Source organism: Culex quinquefasciatus, chromosome 3, assembly GCF_015732765.1.
Source record: "Culex quinquefasciatus strain JHB chromosome 3, VPISU_Cqui_1.0_pri_paternal, whole genome shotgun sequence".
Classification (NCBI taxonomy): domain Eukaryota; kingdom Metazoa; phylum Arthropoda; class Insecta; order Diptera; family Culicidae; genus Culex; species Culex quinquefasciatus.
The window spans coordinates 15,401,741-15,418,392 of record NC_051863.1 but is presented as its reverse complement, the minus strand read 5'-3'; the positions used below and the strand labels follow the sequence as shown (position 1 = coordinate 15,418,392).

The window sequence follows — 16,652 nt, the reverse complement described above, 5'->3', positions numbered from 1 at the left end:
TTCTACTTTTCAGCACTCAAATGGGTGCTGAAAAGTTGAACTTTCCAGCACTTGTTTCGAAAGTAAGACTTTTCAACATTTTTTTTATTTAAACGATTTATTGACAAAATACATGAAAATTTGACATAAAATTTCACTCAATGGGTGTTTTTTGGAGTTACAAAAAATGTTGTATGGAACTCGTTGCAAAACTTGACTTTTTCAGCACTCTTCGTATTTATCCAACTCGGTGAACCTCGTTGGATAAATGTATGACTCATGCTGAAAAAATCCTCTTTTTGCTGCATAAACTACTATTTCCTATTTATTTTTCTTTTAGCCACTATATCTCAGCAACCAGAGGTCGAACATTCAATGTCTCTTAGACAATTTTATAGCAAATTTTCTGAACTTAAAAAAATTAGAAATGGTCACTCATGGTCACTATTTTCAAAAATCGAAAAACTGCAAATATTTCTCTAAAATTAAATTTGCGGTGGCTATAACTTGAAAACGGAGCCTTTTATCAAATAATCTGTAAGATGCTTTTCGATAGCAAATTCAATTCAACATTTAAAAATAAGTTCATCATTTTATTTGCATGAAATATCGATTTTTTTCAAAAATCACTATTTTTCAAAAAATCATACTTATCAAGACAACAATATTTAAAATATGTTTTAAAGCATTAAAATTTATAAATTTGTTACAGAACTTAGATTTTATAAGGTTTAATTAAACTCACAAAAATATTATTCTAAAATAATATGTTCTATAGAGTAAAAAGACTTAATAAATATTACGACAACATAAAATAAATTAAACCTAAAGAATGCAAAATAAATAATATGTCTACTCTTTTTTTAAGATTGGTAAAACTCTCAAAAAAAACAATTAAAAAAATTATAAATTATTTTCAAAAAGTAGAAACTAATGCAATCAAAAAAAATCTCATTGAACGATTCAAAGAAGTTGAAATTCAGACATTTTTCTATAAAATTATTGTATAAACCGGTCATGTAAGAATAAATCATTTTGAATGAATAGAAAGCTCACAGAAATCTTTCCAAAACAAGGATAAATTATTTTAAAAGAATTCTATGAAAAATATTTGAAATATGATTATTTGCATTATTTTTTGTATTATTTTTATGTTTTTCAATCACCTTTTCTCAATTTCGACTTTTTTTACTTTCGATTGTTTGTCCATTCGACCTTTTGTTCATTCAACCTTTTGTCCTTTCAACCTTTTATCCTTTTCGACCTTTTATCTTTTCGACCTTTTATCTTTTCGACTATTTGTTTCTTTACTTATGTTTTCGACCTTTTGGCATTCGACCTTATGTCCTTTCGACCTTAATTTTCCCGTCATTCAACCTTTCGACCTTTTGGCATTCGTACTTTTATCCTTTCAGCCTTAAGAATTTCGACGAGTCGTCGCACATAAAAAAATCTCAATTAACTTTTCAACAAAATATGCTTGAATTCTGACTTTTTCTCAAAGTTTTGCTGATATTTTCAAGTAGGGTATATGACCCTATTTTGGACCTAGTACCTATTTTAAGTTAAGGTGTTTTTATTGCGACTAATAACGGGTTGTCTTTTATGTTCTAATGCTTGAACAATTAGATCGTAAGAATACGCAAATTCTAAAAAGGACAGAGACCTGCCAGAGATGCGTGAGTTTCCATTCAATATAATTAAAACACGTTTTCAAATTCAAATCCATTGTTTTATCATAATTATTTAATTTCTGAAAAAAATATTTTCCAAATTATAATCGTGGATAGGCCCTTTGGTTTATCAAACCGAGTTTCTGTAAGTGTGCGTGTTGCCACCGCACGCCGCAATCCGAGTTGTCCAAATTTCAACCAATCAGAATGTAGGTCCAAAATAGGTTCAGCGATGTCTCCAAAATAAATTCAATAAGTCCAAAAAGCATCCAAAAACTGTTTTACTTGAAATGCTTATTGCAATGAAATGGTTGAATTATTTCCAAATTTCAATAGTACACCTTGTTAAGCATAAATTAAGGCACAAAACAATCCTGAAACGAGCCAAATTAGTTAGACCGTTCCTGAGAACAATGCGAAATATGTTGACGCTTTGCATAGTAGGTCCAAAATAGGGCCATATACCCTATTTTTTCTACTAAAATTTTGTCACTTTCGATCATTTGTTTTTTCGACTTTTTTTTTTTTTTTTTCATCCGTTAAACAAATCTGAAGTTTGACTCAAAGTGGTTTCAAAAACACTCAAATAAATATTTAGTATAAACTATCATGAGTGTCATATTATTCTTGATGATTTTTATAATACTTCCTGAGTAGACAGAAATAACTTGGGAATAACATTATTTGATATTTGAAAATACTAGGCCAATAATATTTTATGTTATTTATAACAAGATTTGTAATTCTTCGTTATGATTTTTTTTATATTGGATTGTTATTGTAATAATAGACTAATAACATTTTGAGTTATTCTTCGAACAAATCATTGTTATTATTTTTTGTTATTTTAACCCTCTACAACCCAACCCCGCCTTTAGACGGGCTTCGATTTAAAAAAAAATCTCCAAAAATCAATTTTTCAACCAATTTCGGATCTTTAAAATGCATTGGAAAGAAGAACTCTAAACAAGATAAATGCAAATTAAAAAACAAAAAATTAAACAAGAAAAACATAAAACAAGACAAGTAAAGTTTTTCGTAGAATAAAAGTTTCTCAAAATGACCTAAACACGGGGAAAATAAAAAAATTAAAAAAAAATTTGGGCAGTACAGGGTTAACAACTAATTTTGTCATCCCAATAACTAGTGGAGGTATTCTTGCATAACAAAAAACGTTATTCCCAAGATGTTTTGATTTCAACTTGGAACAAACCAATAACAAACATAAACTGTTATCAAACTCATATGCAAAAATGGATTTTGCACTTTCTGTTATTTTAACATTATTTGTTATTGAAATGGCATAAATTTTGTTACTACCGTCTGCCCGGGTTGATTAGAAAACATTGAAACGAAAAAGGTTGATATCCTCGATTATTTTTTATAAGAAGAATATTTTTTCCGATATATGATTACAGCTCTTGAAATTAAAACACATCATTAACAAAATGTTTAAAGTAAATTTCAGTCTTCCGCGTTTTCTTATGCCCCGTTGAAAAACGACCATGAGACTCCTTGAAAACGTTGATTACTCAAATCCATCTAAGGAAACCCTCGGTAGTTCACACATGAAATAAATGTTTGCACATATGTTATGGTTTTCTGAAAAAGATTATTACAATTCCACAAATTTCCTAACCGACACTGTCCACGCTGAAGAATGGTCCTCACAGTAAATCCTATTCCATCAATACCGATTACCTCCCCCTCGAAAAAAAAAGGTACAAATAAAATCCCTCCCAAAACTCACCATTGACGAGCACGACCAGCAGTCCGAGCCAGAGCAGCAGTCCACTTCCGGCGGTGGTCACCGGATTTTGAACCGCCGGTCTCCTGGCGAATCCCCGCAGCAGCCGCTTGCTGCCACGGCGTTGTCCTGTCACCGCCGGACAGCTTCCTTGGTCGTCGATCGGCGCCATTTTGAAATTCCAAACACGTTCCGTCACAGACACACGCACACCGAAAGACCCTTTTTTCTATGCGCTGTGTGTGTGTGTGTGTTATTTGTGTGTACTTTTATAACGACCTGATAGCGGGCCCTGACTTGGAAGCTAAGTAGGCGGCGACGTTCGCCGAGCGACTCCCGGTGGAAATCTTCTGGGTCTGGTCGAAGAAGCGCAAAAGTTTCACACTTTATTGACACATTTTTTATCTTTCTTGGCCTTGCTTGTTTTTTTTTTTTTTTCACTCTACTCACTCCCACCACCGTGTTTGTATTAACTTGCGTTTTCTGTGTTTGTTTCACTACCACATACCCCCACCCCGCAAACCCTCATCAGTTTGTAACCTTTTCGTAGTGTTTAGTTGTTTTTCCCGAGCTTCCACGACGGCCAATGTTTTTCCATCACTTGGGAAAGTTAACAAAGTTTTTTCTCTTTCTCAGCAGGATGACTTTTCTTGGTGTTTTTTTTTTTTAGGAATCCAGACGGTCGGTTTGTTTTGATTAGTATGGTAATGAGCTGAAATGGGAAGGGATTGAGAGAGAAAAAAGAGAAATTTTATGTAGATTGTTTATAGTGGTGAAGGTAAAGATCAGAAAAGGCAATAAATGTTTTGCTATGTTAACTTAAAACTTGATTGGAAAAAGGAGTTACTCTGAACTGTGTCTAAAATGCTGAATTTTCATCTTATACTTTGTTATTTGCGGACAAAATATCTTTCTTCATGGATAAACAAGTCATGTTGCATCTTAGATGTAATTCTATACATTAAGAAAAGGATTTTTTTTAACAGCCTGTAACTTGAGGCTCTACACTTTCCATTTTTAATCTGATCTAATCTAATCGAACACAACCCAGCCAGGCCGAAGAAAAGATCACATTTCACAGAATCTACAGAGGAGGAAGGATGCGTGGACATACCGTACGAAACGCACCAAGTCAGATATGATGTGTTGTATGTTTTGTGTGTGCATTAGGGTGTCCAGAAAATGGGACTTTTTTCCACAAGCTGAATATTTTTCCTTGTGCTATTTTAGAACTCTTAGCCAAATATGAGCAAAATCGGTTAACATTTATACTCGAAGGTTAAGTTTGCATGGGAAAAATCGGAAAATTCCAAAAGTTTCTCATTAGAAATTCAATGCTCTACAACTTTGTAAAACATACCAAAGCTGTAAAACTCGATCCTGAAAAATTATTAGCGATTAAATCGCAATTTTTGCATGAAAAAAATGTTTTGCCAACTTCAAGTTTAGGTATCAATGGGTTAACCTTAAGAGGCAGTATTTGTAAATTCTGCTCGGTTTGTTCTAGAGGTCGCATCGAAGTGCTCCGATTTGGATGAAACTTTCAACGTTTGTTTGTCTATACATGAGATGAACTCATGCCAAATATGAGCCCTCTACGACAAAGGGAAGTGGGGTAAAACGGGCTTCGAAGTTTGAGGTCCAAAAAACCTAAAAAATCTTAAAATTGCTCGCATTTCCATAAAACTTCATCAATTCCAACTCTCGTAGATGCATTTGAAAGGTCTTTCGAAGCACTTCAAAATGGGCCATAGACATCCAGGATCGGTTTGACTTTTTCTCATAGCTTTTGCAAATTACTGTTAAAAATGGATTTTTTTAAAACCTTAATATCTTTTTGCAACAGCCTCCAACACCCATACTTCCATAGGTCAAAAGATAGGTAATTATATGGACTATAAGCCTACGGTATTAACTTTTTGGCCAATCGCAGTTTTTCTCATAGTTTTTCGATTTTTCTACAACAAACATTTTACAACGTTAGTTTTTGCCCTGTAGGCCTCCATAGCAGCACTTTTTGGTCTAAATTTTGTCATATTTGGAATCCTCGGATAATTTCACGTTAGTTAGAAGTATTGGAGTTGTAAATTTAATTGGAAAAATTGCCATGTAGAATGAATTAAAATATTTTTTAACAATTTGTTGGATTAGGGGTGAAACAGGTTTTCGCCTACTTGATACAACATTTGACGCATTGATCGCAGGGTAAATAAAATCAATTTCTTTTTTCAAAAGTGTTTAATTTAATTATTTTTTTAATCAAATTTACCACTCCAATACTTCTAACTAACGTGAAATTATCCGAGGATTCCAAATATGACAAAATTGAGACCAAAAAGTGCTACTATGGAGGCCTACAGGGCAAAAACTAACGTTGTAAAATGTTTGTTGTAAAAAAATCGAAAAACTATGAGAAAAACTGCGATTGGCCAAAAAGTTAATACCGTAGGCTTTTAGTCCATATAATTACCTATCTTTTGACCTATGGAAGTATGGGTGTTGGAAGCTGTTGCAAAAAGATATTAAGGTTTTAAAAAAATCCATTTTTAACAGTAATTTGCAAAAGCTAAGAGAAAAAGTCAAACCGATCCTGGATGTCTATGGCCCATTTTGAAGTGCTTCGAAAGACCTTTCAAATGCATCTACGAGAGTTGGAATTGATGAAGTTTTATGGAAATGCGAGCAATTTTAAGATTTTTTAGGTTTTTTGGACCTCAAACTTCGAAGCCCGTTTTACCCCACTTCCCTTTGTCGTAGAGGGCTCATATTTGGCATAAGTTCATCTCATGTATAGACAAACAAACGCTGAAAGTTTCACCCAAATCGGAGCACCTCGATACGACCTGTTACACATTGGTGAAAAACTCGCTCTTAACCAATTTCGCTCAAAATTGGCACAAACGTTTAATTGGCAAAAATGTCAGAGGCTGGCATGAGCAAACATTTAATTTTTTTTAATTTGTTTTTATGACATTAAAATATACATTTTCATCTATCAATAAAATAATTTGAACACATTTGGTTGTGTCTTCGCCGAGATATAGCTTTTTTAAGCTTGCAGTTTTGAAAAACGGATGCCACGATATCGCGACACTGCTTTGACCAAATCGGCTCAAAATTTTTGTGAAGACTCGTTAAACTGGTTCCTGACTGGTTGTCATGACGAAGGCCGACCCGAGCAGACGGAAATAACTTGGAAATAACATTTTTTTGATATTCGAAAATACAAGACCAATAAAATTTTATGTTATTCATAACAAGATTTGTTATTCGTCGTTATGATTTTTTTGTTATTGGATTGTTATTGTAATAACAGACTTATAACATTTTTAGTTATTCTTCGAACAATTTTTTTTTTTTTTTTTGTTATTTTAACAACTAATTCGATCATCCCAATAACATTTGGAGATATTCTTCCATAACGAGAAATGTTATTCTAAAGTTGTTTTGGATTTCAACCAATATCAGACCAATAACATTTTTTGTTATGATAACATAAATTGTTATTATACCCTTATGCAAAATTGGATTTTTCCAGAAGATTCTATAACAATTTCTGTTATTGTAACAGTATTTGTTATTGAAATGGCATGAATTTTGTTATTACCGTCTGCCCGGGAGACCACTAACAAGTTTTGTTATGATAACATTAACTGTTATTCAAATCTTATGCCAAAATTGATTTTTCAAGAAGAATTCATAACACTTTCTGTTATTTTAAAAAAAGATAAAAATATTTTTGTGGTTTTCATACAAAAAAAATCGTTAGTTTTTGATTTTTGTATTTTTTGAAAAAGCAAAACTTCAAAATTGGGCTTCATTATGCACACGGGATTTGTCTTGAGAATCTTCACCCCAAATTTTAGCCAATATGGTCCATTAGGGTGTAATATGGTTGTATGGAAAAAAATAAAGTTGTCCAAATTTAGCGAGCACAGCAATTTTTCAGTTCCTTTTGGGGTCCTAAAAAACTCCCCAAAGTTTGGGAACGATTGGTTTAGTCCTCACTTTGCGCAAAGCGATTCAATTTTCCATATAAATTTGTATGGGAAAAATCATTTTTTTGAATTTTAATATTTAAAAAATCCAAGTTTTACGCTGTACTAAAACCGGATTCATATTCGGATGCTCTGGAAGGTGCTCTACAACTTTCCCGAAGAGAGTATGGTGCTAACTTGCTCCTAAAAAAAGATACAGCGTGTTCAAAATTCGTCTAAAACGTGTTTTTTGCTCGAAAATAACGTTTTAGACGAGTTTTGAGGACGCTGTATCTTCTTTCAGGGACATGCTAGCACCATACTTTTTTCGGGAAAGTTGTAGAGCACCTTCCAGAGCATCCGAATATGAATCCGGATTTAGTACAGCTTGAAACGAGGATTTTATAATTATCAAAATTCAAAAAAATGGGTTTTCCCATACAAATTTATATGGAAAATTGAATCGCTTTGCGCAAAGTGAGGACTAAACCAATCGTGCCCAAACTTTGGGGAGTTGTTTAGGACCCCAAAAGGAACTGAAAAATTGCTGTGCTGGAAAATCGATTTTGATATTACACCCTAATGGTCCATCCCATCTCGAGATATCGTGGCACCCGTAAAGCAAATCGGCGTTAAGAGAAAACCGCTCACAAAATTTGAAATCAGCTTAAATCGTCTCTTACTCAGTTTAATCATGAAACTTTCAGGAATGTTTAAAATCATCATTTTAGTGGATTTGATAATTTTTCAGTAATATGAAATTTTGTGATTTTCTACATGTATGTAACCCCTTAAAATATCCTAAAAAACCATTGGCCTCTTGTAGGACAGGGTTTTTTTTCTGATCACCCTAGTGTGCATGTATTGAATTTTTTTTTGTTTTTCAATGAAATATATTCTTTTTTTGAGTTTTTTTTTTTACGTAAAGTTGAGAATGGCAATGTACAAAGCATTTTGTAAAAATTATTGTTTTGAAATTTTGAAAATCGGAATTGAAATTTTGAATTTTATTTAATGAAAATCCCAAATTTCTTGTACAAGCCTAAGACAAACAAAAACATTCTCAAAACCAATTCATTTAATATTTAATTAAAATTTTCTGTCTTAATAACAATTTAAAATGCAGAGTTTGCCTGAAATGTATTGAATATATTTATTGCTCAGATAAATAAGTTATTAAATTCGCTGCCAATTAAGTTTATTTTTTGGAATATTAAACATGTCTTAACCAATAAACAGATAAATTTGGCAAATGAGCAATTCTTTGCTAAAACCGGAACTGGATTTTATGTATAATTTATAGTATGGTTCAAACTATATGGGGTCCTTCCCTATGACCAAAGAAGCAATTTTGTGTCAGTAAACCACCCATACAAGTCTCCTTATATTTTCGGAAATCGGTAACTTTTGAAGGAATTTTATGATCGATTAGGTGTCTTCGGCAAAATTGTAGATTGATGAGGACTATTCGGAAAAAAAGGTACATGACAGAAAAACTATCGATTTTAAAATCAACATTTTTTGCAAAATTCTAGAAATCCTTATTTTAACATTATTTGATTTTTTTGGTATTTGATAGGGGACAATAGACCACAACTGTTAAGCCATAGAGAAGTATTAACAAAACAATGACGCCGGGTTATGGTTTTTTGAAAAAAAAAAAAAAAGAAAAAAGATATATTTCAAGGTTTTTCATGGTTATAATCGATAGAATTATCGTCGATAATATTATTGTCTAACGATAACGATAATGGTTATCGTTATCTTCGGGACTATAACGATAATCTTTCGTTATCGTTATCGCTATTTCGACAATTCTATCGGCGATAATCTTATCGCCGATAACGGACGATAACTATTTTTTTAAATCTTTCATAAATTGACTTAAAACATCAATATTATGTTCAATTCCCTTAGAATATATTTATTGATAATGTAGTAAATTACAAAGTATAAATACAATATTTTTTACAAAATACCGTATTTTTTCGAAAATACTCAATTTTTTTAAAATTTGTAATATGTGTATCAAACGATTCGAAATTTTGCATGTATGTTTACTGTTTAAGAATTTTTGAATGAACTTCTCATTTTTTTTACAAAAAACCGTATTTTCTCGAAAATACTAAAAAAGAAAAAAATTTGCATGTATTTTAACTGTTTCAGAGTTTTTTGAATGAAATACTATAATTTTCACAAAATAGCATTTTTTGAATAAAAAACTAAAATTTTCCCAAAATACCGTATTTTTTTAAAATACTAATAATTTTATAATCCGCAATAAGGGTTGATACCCATATTGACGCGAAGCAAAATTTTACCTGTTTGTCACTATTTAGGCCGTTGCAAATATTTTGCAAAGTTTATGTCACCCCCCTTCAAAATTGGTCCAAAATATCAAGGGGCAAAAAAATATTTATCAAAAAACTTCAAAATTTTAATGAATACAAAAGTTAAATCAACTGAAAACAATCTAAAACGCATTTTTCTGCATTGATAATCATATTTAGCATGTTTGGGCTGGATTTAAAATATTTTGAATTTTTATGAAATTCCAATGTATAGCACCGCAAAAACTTTTTTTTGTGGCAAAAAAATAAATTTTCGTCAATACTTAGGTATTTTGGAAACTAATGATTGCAAAACAACTGGACAGAAAAAAATTTGAGAATTTGATTCAAAAAACCCTAAAATAGTAAAAATGCATGCATAATTTTTAATTGTTTGATACCCATACTAAAAATTATAAAAAATGTGTACTTTCAAATAATTGTGATTTTATTTTAGTATTTATACTTTGAAACTCACCATATTTTCAAAAAATGATTGATTTTATTCAATTTTAAAAATATATTAAATATAAGTTACCGTCCGTTATCGTACATAAAATTATCACCAATAGAATTATCAGAAAAAACGATAACGATAGATTATCGTTATCGTCCCAACTGTCGTTATCTTTATCGAACCTCGATAATTTACTCGTTAATAACCTTGGTAAATTCATATTTGCAATTGAAAAGTATTTTACAGATTTTTTGATAGAGTGCACCGTTTTCAAGATTAAATTAAATTTTAACTAAAACAACTCATATTATGATTTTTTAAATAGGTGTCCATTTCAATTTTTTATGGTTTAGAAAATGTCCGATAAAATTGCAAGAATACAGCGAATAAAAAAAGAAACAAGAAGATTGAAGTTTTTCAAGTCTCATCCAAACGTTCCCACATTTTCTCATGGCAACATCTCAGCAACTAATGGTCCAATTTTCAATTCCAAAATGAAACATTTGTGAAATTTTTAATAATTTGGAATCAAGACTTACATTTCAAAATTGTCGAACAGTCAATATCACGCCCATTTGAAATATGTTGGATAATTATCAAATGTTTCAATGAAAGACCATTTTTTTATTTTATTCATTCAATTTCTTCAGTTTTCAGTTTTCGGATTCAGAATCATAACAGTTTAAAAATGTAGCATCATTGTGTAGCACAAAACTAAGCAATTTTCTTGTTTAAACATTATTGATGTGACATTTGGAGAGCCACCCACAATCGAGGCACGTGTGGCAGAAACATTTTCATCAACTCACGAAAGCAAAAACAAAGCAACCCTCGTTCCACTTAAACACACACACGCATGCCTCACGGATCGAGAGGTCGTCAAGTGTGTCGAAAACGATTTTGCTTGTTATGCACACACACAAACACACACACGCAACTCGGGGAAAAATAAACAAAATCGAACGAAAAAAAAAATCAACAAAAAAATCTTCAAGAACTTCAGGCAAAATACCTATAATAACAATTTGAAGAGGCCAACGCGGAAAAGCGAGGGAAAAAATCCGGCAGCAACCGAGCAAATAATGATCATCGGAACTCGGGGAAAGAACAGAAACAGTGCACAAAAAAAAGACCAGACCATATAAATAACGACCAGATAAGTTGTTTCCGAGAAGAACAACACAAGGAAGGAAAAGAAACAAAAAAAAAAGTCGGAACATGCACACGAGCCAAATCGGACCAAATCCCGAAAGTATGCCCGAAACCAAACAAAGGACCCCGCTCTTTTTTTTCCGGCACAATAGAATGAAAGGGATAGAAAGAGACTGGTGCGCGAGAGAAGAAAAAAAAAGGTCCGAGAAACAATATTCCGGCGGCAATTTCGATGATGGGAATAATGTGAGTGAAATAATAATTTTATTTGCTCGCGGTTCGAATTGGGAGGAAGGTGAAGGGGATATTCAAGTGAGCGACTAACCCTCCTAGCAGGGAGGAAGGGGGAGGCAAGGCATCAGCCCACACTCCACTTGAAGTTTGGAAACAAAACAACAAGGTTGAAATTTGGATGCAGCGAAGAAATTACAATTTTGCAATGTCGATTTTTCTTTTTTCAAGAAATAATGAAAACAAATCAATATTGAACTATGATTTTTTTGCAGAATCAAACAAAAATAAATTGCTTCCAAAAACTCGAGTCGAGGTATCCATATGACGCTGGCTTCCCGTTTCACCTTAAATAATACGACGATAACGATAATCTATCGTTATCGTTATTTCGAGAATTCAATCAGCGATAATCTTATCGCCGAGAATGGACTATCGTCCAAAATCTTTCTTAAGTCGACTTTTTTACACCATTTTATGATAAATTTTAAATACGGAAGTATAGTAAGTTTCAAAGAATAAATACTTAAATTTTCACAAAATACTACATTTTTTCGAAAATACTCAAATTTTCAAAATTTGCAATATGGGTATCAAACGAAGCGAAAATTGGTATTTTGGTATTTTTTGCTCTAAAGATAATTTTTCTAGTAATAGGAAAAATAATCAAACAAGATTTAATGTAACATGTTTTTCAAACTAAAAACAGGCACTTTCTTAAACTTTATTTAGTTCTAATAAGTAATTTTCAGGGTGAACAAAACTTGCTTTAACATTTCCGCGTTTTGAAGCATCTGCAAACTTATTTGTACTTAGTGTTTTAGATTTCGAGTTAAAATATTTCAGAAAATGATCAAAATTATGCAATTTAAAAACATAAGAAAAAGCACCCCGGAAAGCAAAACTTTCAATCAGCTGAAAATCAAATGTCTAAGATAAGTGCTTTTTGCCCTTTTGATATGTTAGGATTGATTCAAAATTCTTAAATTATATGATTGCAGAACATTTTTTGACATTGAAAATCAAACGATAAGTTTTAGTTGAAAAATGTGAGCAAAAATGTTGAAAAAAAATAGTTGAAAAATGTGATTGCAGAACATTTTTTGACATTGAAAATCAAACGATAAGTTTTAGTTGAAAAATGTGAGCTAATTAAATTAAAATTATATTTAAGTATTTATATTAAACACCTATTAATTAAAAAATGTCGTGATTTTGTACTTATCCTCGTTTTATCATCAACAGAGAGCGAGTTGTGGCGCTATAACTACGGCAAATAGTGTCCAGGGCATTTGTGGAAATACAATGTCCCATCCCAGAGGGTCCCGGAGCACCAAAACTTCTTAGCATGGTTGCTCCCAACGATAAATTGCTCTAAACACAGGAACGTGAGCGGGGGATCCCCACGTTTCTTCCTCCCCTGTAGATTCAGAACTGTATTGCTGTTTTAACATTCGTGTTTAAACTCAATCCAATTCAACGAATCATCTTTGCGGTAAACTTTACGCAGTTGGCCTGGCCGTTTTAACGTTTGTGATGTTTCAATGCATTCTAATGCAATGGGGCACTGCAAATGTTAATAATGACAAGAGGATGCTAGGCGTCAATCAACCTAAGGCATTTTCCAGGATGCCCTCGAAAGACTGGCTGCGCTAGGGTTAGATTAGATTAGATTAGATTAGAAAAATGTGAGCTTTTAAGGAAACACCGAGAAAGCAAATTTTCACAAAATGTAAGCTTTAATAGTTAGACAAATATGACAAACTCTGAAAAAAATCGAGTTCTGCATCAAGTTTCATACAAAAAATATATATATATTCAAACATGAACACTCTTTCAATGGGATTTAAAATGAAACAATCAGTAAATTCTTCGAAAAACAGAAATTTTCAGCACAAGAGTCGAAAAATAATCCTTTGGTAGTGTTATTTTTGGTCATTTCATCTTTCGAGAATGACAGGAAAAAAAGTTACTTATTTATTTTTTTCCTTCATAACATATTTTGAAACTACTAAAAGTTAAACATTTTCAAAAAAAAATACTTGGGAAATTAATAACCTCGAATTTGGGAATATAACATTTAGTGCTCAAAAGCAAAATAAAAAATCTTTTTTTTTTTTGCTTCCTTGTCTCTATTTTTATCTCAAAAGTTCTAAACAATACCTACAAGTCCAAAAATTTTTTCAAGACTTCCAATTTATCAGAAAGAAGGTGTTTTGATATAGATATTAATAAATTTATAAACCCATTTTCTCTTTCCAGCCAGTAAATTCGTATGGGGACTTGGAAAATGGCTTTATTGATATTGAGAATGCACGCGAAAAGTTTTATCTAAATCAAACATATAAATCTTAAATTCAATTCAATTTTTATTAGTTAAGCGTGATTTTATGGACAACAAATAAAAATACCTTTTTTCCAAACAATTGAACAAAATATCTACATAACATTAAATTTTCCCAAACAGTTTTTTAGCAAATTTTTATTTTTTAACACATAAATTGAACTATTTTTAAACAACCATTACTAAGCCTACCTTAGTGATTTTTCACGCTAAAAAGTTGCAAATTTCATGGGGACCTTAATTTTAAAACACCAAATTTCACGGAAATTTCGCAGAACGTGAAAAATTTCAAAATAACTATCTCAAAAACTACTTTTCATGCTTGCTTTCAAAAAAAAAATTCAATAAACTTAAAAATCATAACTTTATTTGAACGTGACACTTAAAAAAATGTAGAGTAATGTAAAAAAAAACACGTATAGCCATTTATTGAGCTGCTTTTTAATGTTTGTCTAATAGTGCTAAATAGTTTTCGCTGATTTGCTACTATTTTATCCTTTACATTTTATTGAATTTCATATCAAATCCAAATTCAACAAAATAATCTATCAATTAAAATAAGTTTTTTGTGACATTTTGCCCAGTTGAAAATATTTTTTGAGTTTTCATCTCACTTTTCAAAAAATAAATTTAAAATCAATAGGCAAATATAATTTAATCTGCAAAAAAAACTTCAACATATTATTAAAAATACGAACATAAAACTTTTTTTTTTAATTTCCACGGTAGCCATTCACGCAAATAATCAAAATTAAACAGGTTAAATGTTTTTAAAAAGTGACTTTAAAGATAAAAAGACAAAATCGAAAAAAACTAACAAATAATATATTTATTTAATGTTGCATAAACCAAGCATGACTCTTTAAATTTCTTATAAAATTATATGTTTTAAATATCAAATTAAATTATGATTTAATTATTATTACGGGTCATGAAAATATTGCAAAATAAAGTTAGTTTCCTAAGTAAAATTGATAAACTTTTTTTAGATTATCTAGTAAGTAGCAATCTATTCACTCAATATTTTTCTTTACCCTGATGAAATTCAATTTTTCAATCTATTTTTTTGCTCCTCCTGTTAAATCAATGACCTGAGGAAAAGGGAAAGACGACTTTTTCTACTTGATGTTACGTTTAAAAGAATGTTTGCTATTAATTGATTTCTTAAAAAATAAAAAAATAACGCAATAAAATAAAATTTAACAAGTTTCGGTTGAAAAAATACAGATTTTATTTTAAAAAAAATGCGAGATTATATTTTTTTCTTTGACTGTTTTTTATAAACATCACTCAAGTTTTCGCTGCATTCATTTCTTAGTAAATGTTTTATCAATTTCATGTTAATGTAGGTTCTGCTAACATTTTTTCAAATGGTTCATATCACACTTTTCAATTGAAAACTAATAAAATTTACATAAAAAAGTCAATAATGAATGAAATATTGATAATGTTATTATTTAAAAGAATTGATTTGAAAAAAATTACAAATTTCACGGGATATCACGGAAATCGTCAAATTTCACGAATTTCATGCTGTCTGCGAAATCGTGAAAATTCACAAACCCTATTCATATGTTTTAAGTTTAAAAAAAGTACCACGCAAAAAGTACCTTTTTAAAAACCTTTTTTTTGTTACACTCTAAAAAATAACCCTGCTATGTTGGAAAAAACACAAAATTTAAAAATGAAAAATTTTGTTCTATAAATGAAAAAATGACCGTTCTGGTTCAATGTATATTCGGAACGTTATTAAATTTCCCATAAAATGACATGTTTCAAAAATTTCAAAGTCGAGCAACGGAAAATGGGAGAATTTTAAAAACATTTTCAGTGTTTTTTTTTTTGATGAAAAATACGTTTTTTCGGAATTTTGAGTACGCCATTAAATCGGGCGTTTGACATAAAAGTTCCTTTGAAAACAAATTTCTATCTCATCACCGTTTGAGGCTGCAAATTATTGAAAAACACCTCTTTTTTCGCACGTTCAAAAATAAAAGGGGTCGTATTGCCCCTCCGTCATGAGATATCAAAAAACGGACCTCGGATTCGTGATCAGGGACAAAAGTTGTCGCTTAGGACAAAGTTTCACGCAAATCGAAATTTTCCCGATTTCGTGTGAGTTGGTAGAGAATCACCCTTGGATGGTCAAGTAAAACTTTGTAATATTCTGATATTATAATTGTTAAATGTGGAGAAATTTAAGTAATACTTGTAATTATCTCAAACATACATGCAAAAGATAGTGAAAACTTTCCAAAAATTAATTTGGAAAAATAATGATGTATGTATTTCATACGACCTTTTCAAAAACCACAGGTAAACAATATTGACAGCGCCTCTGGCGGTGACTTTAGAAAACTGCATGCAGGTCAGATCCTTGCCTGACTCTTAACGAATTTCTAAACCAGTAGTTTGAGGAAAGAATGAAAAAGGTTTACATTTTTATAGAATTTTTTCACTTTTTCTTTAGAAAATTAAAAAAAAAATAAAAGGCGTTGTGCTTCACACAATTGTAAATTCTAAATTTTACATTAGATCTAAAAAAAATAAAAAAAACTTGGAAACACGCACTAAACACAATTTGTATTTTTTACCATGCAATAGATTGCTAGGTTCGATCAGCCATCACGACCTCTAGCACAATTTTGCACATTTCTCTGGAACAAAATGAATTTTCTTTGTTGTTGAGTTGAGAGCATTCAAAATATTTCCAATTTAGAGCGTTTATTCGCTAAATGATTCAAAACTGGTCGACAAACTGC

The 16,652-nt window shown here is 31.1% G+C and overlaps 1 protein-coding gene across 1 annotated transcript in view; it reads right to left on the bottom strand.

The window, feature by feature from the left end:
• Window positions 1-16,652, bottom strand: part of LOC6054176 (lachesin) — a 149,789-nt gene that overhangs the window by 107,645 nt on the left and 25,492 nt on the right. Inside the window, exon 2 of the mRNA XM_038262948.1 lies at window positions 3,403-4,111. Within this exon, the coding sequence (XP_038118876.1) occupies window positions 3,403-3,571 (169 nt within the window). The 5' untranslated portion in view covers window positions 3,572-4,111. The remainder of the gene's footprint in view (window positions 1-3,402; window positions 4,112-16,652) is intronic.